Source organism: Salarias fasciatus, chromosome 11 (genome assembly GCF_902148845.1).
Source record: "Salarias fasciatus chromosome 11, fSalaFa1.1, whole genome shotgun sequence".
Classification (NCBI taxonomy): Eukaryota; Metazoa; Chordata; class Actinopteri; order Blenniiformes; family Blenniidae; genus Salarias; species Salarias fasciatus.
In genome coordinates this window covers 7,986,269-7,998,092 of record NC_043755.1, presented here as the reverse complement: position 1 = coordinate 7,998,092, position 11,824 = coordinate 7,986,269, and the positions used below count along the sequence as shown (strand labels likewise).

The window sequence follows — 11,824 nt, the reverse complement described above, 5'->3', positions numbered from 1 at the left end:
GTAAATGTCCAAGGTGAATGGAAATATAATTAAAACTCAATTAAGTGGTTCTGTGATTGTCAGACGCAATCAAATCATAATTTCATATGAAAACATCAAAAGCTATTAGAAATCCCAGCAATATTATGTCAGACTTAATCAGCCTTTTCTTCTCCTTCTCAGTGACTTTCAGTCAACCTTCACTTTAATCAATACTGAGGCGATGTTCATTCATGAGCTTGGACAGGACAGCAGGGTTCAAGGGAGAATATATTTTATTTAGATAAAAATCAACAAAGGCAGACACTATCCTACTTGTGGTGCATCCAGCATGTCATTCTAGTTATGGAATCTGCAATGAAAACAGTCAATCATTCAGCAATCAAACGGATTAACAAAACTTCAGGTAAAAATATCTACACGAATCAAAACACTTTCTGTACATTCTATTTTTCTTTTTTATTCACAGGTTTGCACTTGTGGTGTATTGAACAACAACATTTTAAAGTTGAAAACAAGTAAACTTAAACATCTTTTTTTTCCAGTCTATGGCTTGGTATTTTTGCTTGCTTCGTTTTTTTTTTTTTAAAGGCTAAAAACTTTTCTACATCAGAATTGATGTGGTGCAATTTGCATATGAAGTGCGAAACAGGCAATGACACAGACTAGCACCTGCATTGACGATGACAACAGCAAACTCTAAACAACGAGGACAGTACATGAGGAAGAAGAGAATGGCTGCAGTCTTTGGTTCAGCTTGAAACTTTGACCCTAAATGAAGGTTATCTAGTGGAAACACATCTCAGAAGTGCATGAGGTCAGTGAAACATATTACTGTATTTGAAAGGGAAGCAAGTTTCAAAGCATCCTATTTCTACTTTATTGAATAAGTTTGCGTCTTCCACTCAGTTGAACTTTAAAACATATTGCACAATATCCACTGTTGCCACAATTCTTATCTCCGAAGCAGAAATAATGGGAAAACAATGCAGCTCTGCAGTGTGGATTTATTGTTTATGTGGCCCAAATGATGGAAATAGAGAGCTCGTGCTTGTAACAGTACTTTGCGCTTCATTGAAAGCAGCCTGTGGCAAAGAAAATCTCCTGTGAACACAGCTTTCCAAGAAGAGTCTTGAAGAGGTATCCTGCAAAACTGGAGAACTGAGCATCCCAGAATTTCTGAATTTTACTGAACTACTGCGTTTTTTTTCTCCTAATTGTAAAGATATTCTGCAACACAAACTTACTCACTTATTCATTGAACAATACAGACCAGTTATTTCAGCGCAAAGTTACAGGCAGCGGGCCAGAACTGGTCCAGCTGAGATTATGGTCCACAGGATGAGACAGAAAAAGAATAATGATTACAAAGAAAGCATCAGACTGTTGTTCCTTGTGTATTCGCTGGTGATTGCACTGTTTTAGTAAGACGAGCAGACAAACAGCGAGAGCGAACAGCAGCAATGAAAGCCGGTTACCTTATTGCTTGAGAAGCAGCATTAGTATCACAGCCATCTGTGAGGCTGGATTTGTGAAAACATGCATTCTCCAGGCTGCGATTGGAGGACATGGTTTAGGGATATTTCACTGGAGTTTGTCTTTTTTTTTTTTTTTTTTTCAAATGTTCCATATGTCCTGGTTTTCACTGGTCCGTCCCTCTGAGGATCAAAGTGGGCTTTACAGGTCCCTTGAAATAAAATGAGCTCGACGCTCCGAACTAAATTACAACAGGAACAGAACGTCTAAATGCGACACTGATCATATCAGCAAAAATGATCTGAGCCAAACACCGAGCAGCCGATCTGGTCCATCACATGCACTCAGACTAGCCTGGAGAATCGTGGAGTGTTAAAAGGCATACGAAGGCTGATACAAAAGTGTATGAATTTGACACAATCTTAAAAAATAAAAGCTTCTAATTTCTGACTAATACAAGAAAGTGCTGATGACCAGTCACCTCTGCGGTCCTTCAAAAGCAGAGGTATTTTCAATAGTTTCTCACAAACACAAACTATAGTCTCACTCTCAACCACGCCAAGGAGGGTGCCGTCGACAAGACAATTAAAAGCTTCCTGACAATAAAGTGCCGTTGGATGGCGAGCCCACAAACGAGCTCCCTGCTCCGTGTGACTCACACTCGACTGTGGTCATGAGCAAACGCAGACTGCAAGCTCGGAACAGAACAATGACATGTATACAAGCTTAAAATAAACTTGCACTGATAGACAAACTGCAAAAGTGCACACTGAGCATAAACAGCGGCCAGCAGAGCAAGTACAAACTTCAGCCCGACGTCTTAAGGAGACTGAGCGCATAACTTAGCTTCCTCTTCACGGGCCTCGTTCTCTCCATCAATCTGACTAAAAATATTGCAGTAAGTACTTCGAGCTGACAGGACTGAGTATGGTCTAATCCTCTAGCATGACTTTGCTGTTGAAAATCCTGCTCTTCAACAGGGGGGACGGGTTTCTTTTTTTTTTTTTTTTTTTTTTTTGCACTCAGAGCATCAGCTAAATCCTATTCATCACACAGCATCTCTCTCTACAGACCTGGCAACCCCAGTCCTGTTACCGGGCAAGGGCAGGACAGTGCCAGTATTGTTGGCATCTATATTTAGTTGGACCCGATCGAGACACTGACCCTTCTGAAGGGCATTTTTGTGCGTTTCAAAGTGCTTTGGTGGCAACATCCTCAGAGGACTGTCCTCAGGTAATCAGAAAACAAAGTCCACCCTAAAACGTGACAGCGGGGGCGGGGGCAGAAATATCTGGACCCCCGGCCACTTTCGGCTCGCCGAGTGCAAATTCGGTGGCTTTCACGTGGCACTTTTGTCACCGCTTTTCTCAGTCAGGGTCCTCCGGCTTTTGCCTAAAAGCCTCTGATTTGTAAAAACAGGTTGTCAAGCCAGAAATCCCCCTTGGAAAGGGAGAAGTGGTACTTTGACACAGCGCATACTGTGCGCAGAAGTAGTGGGCAATAACGCTCGGGGGAGGAACCGGGACAGCCTGAGAGGAAATCAGTGCAGTGAAGTCTAAAATGTGTATTGATAGCTGGGTGCTGGGCTCTTTTGCTGCTCCTCTCTGTCTTACTCTGCTCCTACAGAACGACAATGCTCAGCAACTGTTTCCAATGATGAAATGATAACAACTCGCCGCCTCTCTGAGAGAGCTCAGATTTCTCCTACACACACACGAGCCCAACTTCTTGGTGCTCATCAAATGATGGCAGCCCAGTCCTCCTATCAGCACTACGGAAAAACACAAGGCAAACTCTACACAGGACACCGTGTCTCTGTGTTATATCCCACATTTACTCTGTAGAGTAAATGTAGGATATAACACAGAAACGTGTATGGAGAGGAGTGCGTGAACTTGATTCGAAAGGCCAGAGAAGTCGGAGTGTTGTGGCTATATAAACAAGCAGAGGTAAATACTGAGCACATTTTAAAAACATGAAATAAACAAAGTAAGATTACATTAAATAAAGAGTACAAATCAACAGACGAGTCTGTTGTGACTATGAGTATAACAATAATAAAAATGGATATAAATACCAAAACTAAAAATCTTGCATAGGTTTAAAAACGTGATTAAAAACGGCAAAGGAAAACTCAGAGAAGCTACTCGATTGATTCGGTTTCGGCTCGTTGGTTGTGTTTTAGCTTTATAATTCCATTTGTGGATCGCAACGCCGTTGGTTCTCTCCCAAAGTGAGCCGTATTGACTGCCAAACCGGCGTAATGAAGAACACAATGTGGAGTTATTAAGTGTGATTTAGAGTGGCTCCCTAAAGGACAAGTGGCCGCTCAGATGGGGACGACTCCACACCGACGCATATAGTGTGCTTACCACGATCTGATTAGGGGCCTCAAACGACCGTCTTCGCCCAGACGAATCGCCCATTCAGGCCTCGTCCAAGGAATCTGCCGTGTTGCTGTACGTCCGAGCCTCCGCTGGCTCCGTTAAGAGTGTGAGTGGGTGAGTGCTGGTCTTTGATCTAAGTAGCGGCTAAATTGTCGTTTTATTCTAAAACATGGCTGTCGTGAGCGCGCGTGTTCAATTTGTCTGCCAGATAATGCGCTGGTGCATAGAACAAGTGGATAAACTGTAAAGCCGACTCAAGTTTCATTTCAGAGTTCCACCGATTTCTTTTCTTCCTTTCATCTCTAAAGCGTTCAGTCATCTTGAAGACGACCACCTCTTCCACTCTTCACTTTGCTCTCTTGATCTGCCACTTAGCCACTGCCCTGCCTGTATTTGTCTGGGTTTTCATTCACTCTTAACTTCTTGTGTGAACTGCGGTTTCTAATCTCATTTAAGCGCCGATACCTCCAGCGTCGGTGTTATTCTGGGCTGCCACGGCAACCGGGCCCTCCCCATCGGCAATTTTAGCCCCTCGGCCGGCGGCGAGCTCCCCTCCCTCCATGGGGTCAACAAAGAGGGGACCGGTTTCCCCGGAAGGGGACGACACGCCCCTGTCGGTCCGCTCCAGCTTGCGGTGCTTGCGTGGCTCGGGGGGCGTGTCCTCCTGGGTGAAGACGGCCCGGATCCGCTCCCCGCAGACCATGGCGGCCTCCCTGGTCTCTTTGGAGAGCTGCGACAGGCTGAGGAAGCCGTGGGGGAGGTCGTCCACCACGCACAGAGTGACGGGCTGGTTCACGCTCCTCAAACGCTTGGCAAACATCACCGAGTCGTCCAGCATGGGGTCTAACGCGCAGGCCTGAGAAGAGAAGAGAGAGGAGCGCAGAGAAGGGAAGGGGGGTAAGAACGATGAAAAGCAAATTTGGATTCCCTTCAGACATGTCAAGAATCTCAATTAAGGGATGAAGAAAAGGACGGCGGGCTTCCTGCTCTCTTTTGTTCCTTCTTACTTTAACATCCGCTGACTCACTCTCGTCGCTTCAAAAAAACAGCAGCAGTTCCTTCATTTTCATATTAACGCCCTCCTTAAAAGAGAGTTCAAGCTCCATTCTCACCCATTTCCCCAACAACGCAGTGTCACTGAGATCTGTAAGCAGTGGGCATTCTCCTGGGAATGGTCTGCTCTCTTGTATATCTTCATGTAAGCTATATATTGAGGGGAATGGTGTTGTAAAGACGCTTCAGTCAGAGGTTATTCTGGTGTATCAAAGTCTAAACTTCAAGGAAACAGCCATGTTTTTATGAACTGCTCAAAAAAAACAAACAAAAAAACCCCAAACATCTACAAATGTGTTACAACTTGGCAGTCTTCCAGCTACACGGCGTGTGTGACTAACCCTTGAGCCAGTGTGCTTAACCATCAGTTTCCTCTCTTACCACGATGTGTATGGGGGGCAGGCCTTTCAGCAAGTTGTCGGGGGCCAGCAGAGGCGAGCAGTACGGATCCTTGACAACCGGAGAGCTCAGGACCTTCATCTCGGCCAGCTGCTCCGTCCGCAGCGGCTCAAACCCCAGAGGAAACTCCCTGGGGTGCTCCAGCTCTGCGCCGTCCTCTCCAGCAGGGGGCGGTATGGCCACTGAAGACAGGTCACTGGACATGGAAGAATCTCCATCCTTGGAGAGGAAGAAATTCACATCTTCTGGCTACACAAGAGGAGAAACAAACAATCGTCCAGAAGAGGTTAAATGATGGGAATGAAATCAGAACTGCTTTGGTTATATACGCAGGCATACGGAACACATCACACTTTGTCCTTGTGAAAATCTCCTAAAACCTTGGCTGGGAGTCTGAGTCTTGACTGAACAATCCCCATTTCAAGGAGGTAAAGCATATTTAATATCTTATGTCACCTCTGCAAGCTATTTCCCTCCCAGCCAGCCACTAATCCAGCCTGCCTGTGAGAAAATACACGCGAGGATAATCTGCAACACCTTGCCAGTGTGTGCGCCACCAAGAAGTTTGAATATTCTGTCAGCAGATCACAGCTACTTTTTTTGTGCAACGCATGGGTGGCACAGTCGACGCCGGCTGGCTAGACGGCCGCATACGATCCTGACTTAAACCTCCTTGGGAGCTCGGATTGTTTGACCCTTTAAGAAACGGCTGCACGCCGGCGCAAACGGAGGGGATTTCTCTCCACCGCGGCCACGCCGCCATCAGCCTCACATTACACACCTTCCTGTAATGACAGGTTAAAGTCTCACAACAACACCCCCCGGGGTTTTGTTAAGCCGCAGCTCCTCTCCGTTTAATGCTGTTAACTACTTCTGGGATAAGACCATCGGCTGAGAGCGAGCTAATCTCAACGTAAACAAGTGTGACGTACGGCGCGCTCGGAGAGCGGCGGCGTGCTGCGGGGGGAGGAAGGGTTGTGGGATCCCAAGTCCTGGCACGTCTGGCTCTTCACAGATAATTTTCTGCCGGGGAACTCGGAGGCCTCCGTCGGGATGGGGGGGTCAGCGTGCGGGGAGGAGATGGTCGCCTCCGAGATGCTCTTCCTCACAGCGTCTGAGGAAGACAATGCAGAGGGGAAGGAAGAGACCGCAGTCAACATGTCTGACATGGTAAAGGAGAAATTCAAGCTCGAGAAAAATCACCAATAAATGTTCAAACTAGACGCCATACTAAAGACAAAAGCTTTAATTCTCTCGGGCTGGATAACAGTTGAAGGGCACATGAAAAAAAAAAAAAGACTCAACACTGACAGTCACACACAATCCTTCTCACTTAGTCTACTGTTTCCACTTATCATATGTCCTCTGGTTGACAGCCAACAGTTAAAAGCCCAAAATGCAAATAGGAAAATATCAAGAAGAAAAGAGGAGAAGAAGGAGGAGGAATTTCAAAAAGTGCTGTCACGGTGATATCATTTGCCCGCCCAAAGCTGTCAAAACACAGCTGTAGGAGTCATCAAGGCTGGTCGCCTCAGAAAAAAGCTCCACCGATCTGCTATCTCTTTAATAATGAACCTTCTCAGCTCCGCGATGGCCTTTTAATAATGTACACCCACCAATGACACACTCATTAGACGGAGTTCTGCAGCTGTGAGGGTGTCACCTAGCGAAGGGGACGCCGGGGAAATTACAATTTCCCCACCAGATTTACGGCGGCTACAATTAAACAATTACTGTCAGAGCACTGCTGTTGTGTTAAGGTGAATGGATATGAACGGGGCCGCAAGAAAGTGACACAACAAGGCGGGATAAAGTGATAATTGGCTGTTGGATGCATGTTGCTGACCCCCTCCATATGGGCTTTCAATGAACACTGGGGGAACACTTCCATAAACTTAACCAACACACTAGAAATGTGGAGGGATCTGAGATATACTTCCAGCACTGATTTGATTAAAGATAAAAACAGATTACTTCCATAGAAACATTAAAATCCCCACTGCTGCTAATCAAAATGCCTTGCATGCCTCCCAAATCGGACCTACCGATCCCACCAAACTGCACAGGCAGCGGCGACCGCGCTCGCTGGCGTACCTGTGGCTGCTGGCGGCGCCTCTGCGGCCGAGCCGGGAGAGGCAGACGCTCTGTTAGGATCCAGCAGAGAGTGAATCCAGTTAGAGGCGCCCTGTCGGAAATCTCGCAGCAGCAGCGCGGTGTCTCTCCTCACCAGGCTCAGTGTGCTCACTTTCTCCGCCTGCTTCTCGGTCTGCGGCTCAGTGCCTGAAGGAGGAGACGTAAAGGAAGGGCGAGCGAAGCGGTGGGGGAAAAAAATAGGCATGCAAACAGGATGAGTGTTATTCTTCCGTGAGCACAAATGAGAAACAATAGAAGATGTAAAAGCAATCACAGGAAAGGTATAATAGGCGAGTGAAGAATCCCGCTGACTGAGTGGGTTCAATGCTGCCACGGAGCTATTTATATTACAGACGGCAATACACAGCGATGACAGCGGGAGGCAATAGAAAATGATAAGTGTTTTAGTTCAGGGATTGAAAGGAGACATAGCTTTGCCAATATCACTGTGTCAGTATTCACTGTTATTTGCCAAGTCCTCCACCTTCCTCTGCAATTCTCCTCTTGTGAAACAACTATTTATCAAAAGACAGGCGAGAGTTTCTCCAGCTTCTTCACAAGTGGTAATGACACTGTGAAAATGAGGTTTATATGCAAATGAACCCAGTTGCTGTGGAGGAGATTTCCAGGACATGACACAGTTACACTTTGGAAATGAGGCCTTTTTTTTTGGAAAACAATTTGTTCTGGTGAGGTTCACGGCTCTTATGATAGCCTGGAGTGTATTCCACGCTCGTTTTGTCATCTATTAAGACAACAGTACTTTGTTTGCTGCACGCAATGCGTACTATAAATGAAATGAGGCAAAAATAAGATTGAAAAGCAGAGAAACCCCTGCTATGATTAAAGCAACAGAGTCCCACAGCTGTCAGGGGTAAAATATAAAAATACTCGGATAATTTCCTGATTAATCAAAGTTCAGTTTAACAAGCATGAGTGAGATATTGTTGCTTTTTGCTTCAGTTCTTGTTCATAATGCACAGTCAGTTTAAGGCCTTATGTCATCTGACTACTATCATCACAGCTTTATCCAGCAATACAGTATTTCTCTTATCTCTCCTTTTTTCCCATAACTACCTCCGTACCTTGCTGTGGATTCTGCAATGCAATGTCCCCAATGAGTGCACATTGTGGAGAGATGATATTTTATGAAGTCATTTGTCTCCATCAATGTTGTTGGGTCCAGACTATTAGAATTGTGCAATTTATGACCATTTATATTATAAACAGCAAATACATACAGAAAAAAATTGAAAAATCTGATATCAATCGTCAGGCACTGGCTAAAAAACAAAACAAAAAACAGCTAAATAACAACAACAACAAAAACCAACAATGTCTGGAGGATTTCTTTGCTTAACACACACACACGCACACACACACACATCTACCTGCGTAGGCACTGAGACACCTGGACAGCACACTGAGCGGCAGCAGAGGATCCATAAGCGTGAGCAGACGGGAAGGCGATGCGGAGGCCGTCAGCAGGGTGGCTGGATAGGCTGCCACAATACCATCTGGCATTCGCACACCAAATGCAGCGGCACGCATCGATGTCGTCACACATAAGTTGCCACCCGCGCTGTCGCCGGTGAGACAGACTTTCTCCCCGGTCCAGCCTGGAGAGATTTAAGAAAAAAATAAATAAAAGGAAGCGTGAAGATAGAGGTAAGAAAAGAAAAGTAGAAACAAGATTTCAAGGCAAAACTTAAATGAAAAAGCTTATCTGAACTTTGTGAAATCCACTGAGTTGTAATGAAAAGGAGTGTGACAAAAATAACGATGCTTTCTCTGTCCAGCACGGTAACACAGTGTACCTGCCCGGGCCTGGCTGTTGTCTCTCTGTCTTCCTATGAGCCGTGATATTTGCGTCTTGTTAAACACTAACGTGCTGCAGCACGGCGATTTGACAGGCCGTGCCTCGGCGGTCAGATGTACTCCCAAACCCACCAGACGCCATTTGTTTTCGGTCCGGATACTGAGCGCCACGATCTGTGTGATACTGCAGAACAATGAGTAAAAAGGTGCAGGAGGCCTGCAGCAACATCACTTTCAAAGTGATGAATGAATCCTCTCAGCGGGGACCCGGGAATTGGCCAGAACGCAGTTGCGGATTTACAGAAGCTCCTCCACCTTCACAGTCAAGCAGGTGAGCTTTATCCTTTTTTGTGCTTGCTCATTAATTTTAATAAAGGTTTTTCCTTTTTATCTGCGGAAGGTATACACCATTAGAACTGCATACAAAATATTCTGCGTGCGTTCACAACTTTTCGCTCTCTGCTTACTTCATTTTGTTGATCTAATTCTAAACTGATAAAAAACAGATCAGTCAGAAAGTATTCAGCCCCTTAAGCGCCCCGGTAGCTCAGCGGTAACGGAGCATGCAACACGACTGCAATGTTCTGGTTTGATTCAAGCAGATCTGCATTACACGTCAAAACTCCCTCACTGCAAATCTGATTCCTGCCTCCTCGCTAACAAGTGTTTAATAAAACACACAGAACCGTTTAAAGTATCCAAAACTTTTACTCATAACTTTACAGAAGCCCCATGACAGCAATTCAAGCCGCGCTGGATGACTTTCTACAAGCCTCCACATTAGAATTTGTCCAGTTTATCCCATTCTTCCAGGAAAATCTGCTGAAGCTCAAACAGAATGGACGTTGAGGATGTGACCTGCCAACTTAAGGTCTCCTTGCTGCAGTTCTTTTGAGTTTTAAGTCTGGGATTAGGCCGGGCCACTGGAGGACAAAGACTAGTCCCGCAGTCTCTTAGCAATGTCTTGGCTGTAGACAGTCTCTCAAGCAGCAACACTCAGGAGGAGGTTTGCTTCAAGAACTTTGAAAACTGACATTGAATAATAGTTGTATATAGTATAATAGTCATTGATAAGAAAGTTATCCCGCCAGTACTTCTTACTGCAGAGATAACACGGACAATTTGCAGGGTTCAACTAATTCAGATTTCTGTCACATTCCTATTTATTCAGAGAAAAAAAACTATTTGTGCTCCGTTTCCTATTTGGACTGAAGAGCCAATTATCAAAAAAATAAAAAAAAATCTAACTTTCTAGATTCTTTCGTTTAGCATTTATTGACACCACTTCTCTCCCAGGAACAGCGAAAGCTTTAGAACAATCTTTTATACCTTCTCCCTGATCTATACTTTGCCACTGCGTTTGGCGCAGCTCCACTGAGGACATGGCTGCATTTCAGTGATGGCATGCAGAACAAACCCAGGATCGAACACACCAGGCGTTTCATTTATGCCTCTCTTTCATGTGTCCAAACATCATCACATCTCACAGGTTTTCATAGTAATAGTAACGCTTTGGAATGACACAGAAAGGGTGGAAAAGTTTTAATGAAGCTTGCAACTTCATAAATTTTTGACAAAAATTTAAAAAACGTTTTCATGGAAACGAAAATAAATTTGTGGGAAATACTACTTTATACTTAAAAAACTAAATCTATTCAGGGTTTAACATGTGAGATTGGCAAAATATTACATTGGTCATAATATTATGGCATTTTTTCCCCTTTTAAGTAGATGTGAAACATTTATATTCAGACTGTTGTGGTACTCTGAAAACGAGCTGTGTACTCCCCAAAAACTTGATTTGGAAAGTTAAAAAAAAAATGTAGGTAAGATAAAAATCTGCAGCACTCCAGAGCAGATCATGATGTGTGTGTACCTAGTAGGTGGTGGTTTCTCAGAGCCCAGCAGTAGGCATAGAAACACTCCTCCAGGGCCCTGGGGAAGGGGGCTTCGGGGGCCAGAGAGTAGTCCACTGACAGGATGGGCACTCCCAGGTCCTGGGACCAGCTCTTCAAATAGGGCTGCAGCAGACAGTAGACACAGGCAGAGAAGAGACTTCAGGGAAATGAATAAATAAAAGAATATATCCTATGTTGAATTTATGAGAGACACCAGTAAAAATGAGCGACAGAAATAATAATAACAATAAAAAAAAAACATGAGGAGAAAGGGGCAAGGGGGGTGGGACACTGAGCAAGGATAAAAAGTTAGGGAAATGGTATGTTCCTCTGATGCCATCCGTCTGCTTCTTGGCTTTCTGTCTAGACAAAAGCAGAACGAGCGCTGCCCTCGCAGTCACCTCCATTTCCTTTCTTTTCATAGCGTAATAACAAAGGTGCCCCCCGTGTCCTATTTTGTAGAGAATGAAGAAATAGGACAAAGACAAGATCGGGGCGTTGCTTTACAACAACTATACACACAAAAAAAAACAACATCACCGTCGATAAATATTGAGTTTCTTTTGTCACTGTTGTAAGGTGAAGTGTCCACTGTACTTCTGCAGTAACCTTGAAATGTGAGAAAGACGTAAAAAGTTGTTGTGACACAATATTATCCCTATAAGGTATTACTCCTCTCTC

General features: G+C 44.8%; 1 protein-coding gene across 1 annotated transcript in view; it reads right to left on the bottom strand.

Annotated features, from left to right (window-relative positions):
• Positions 1 to 1,513: 1,513 nt before the first annotated feature.
• Positions 1,514 to 11,824, bottom strand: part of lipeb (lipase, hormone-sensitive b) — a 30,154-nt gene continuing 19,843 nt past the window's right edge. The window contains exons 8-13 of the mRNA XM_030102377.1: positions 11,122 to 11,266; positions 8,819 to 9,046; positions 7,389 to 7,574; positions 6,227 to 6,408; positions 5,277 to 5,543; positions 1,514 to 4,698 (exon numbers count right to left, since the gene is read on the bottom strand). Of these exons, the coding sequence (XP_029958237.1) occupies positions 4,294 to 4,698; positions 5,277 to 5,543; positions 6,227 to 6,408; positions 7,389 to 7,574; positions 8,819 to 9,046; positions 11,122 to 11,266 (1,413 nt within the window). The 3' untranslated portion in view covers positions 1,514 to 4,293. The remainder of the gene's footprint in view (positions 4,699 to 5,276; positions 5,544 to 6,226; positions 6,409 to 7,388; positions 7,575 to 8,818; positions 9,047 to 11,121; positions 11,267 to 11,824) is intronic.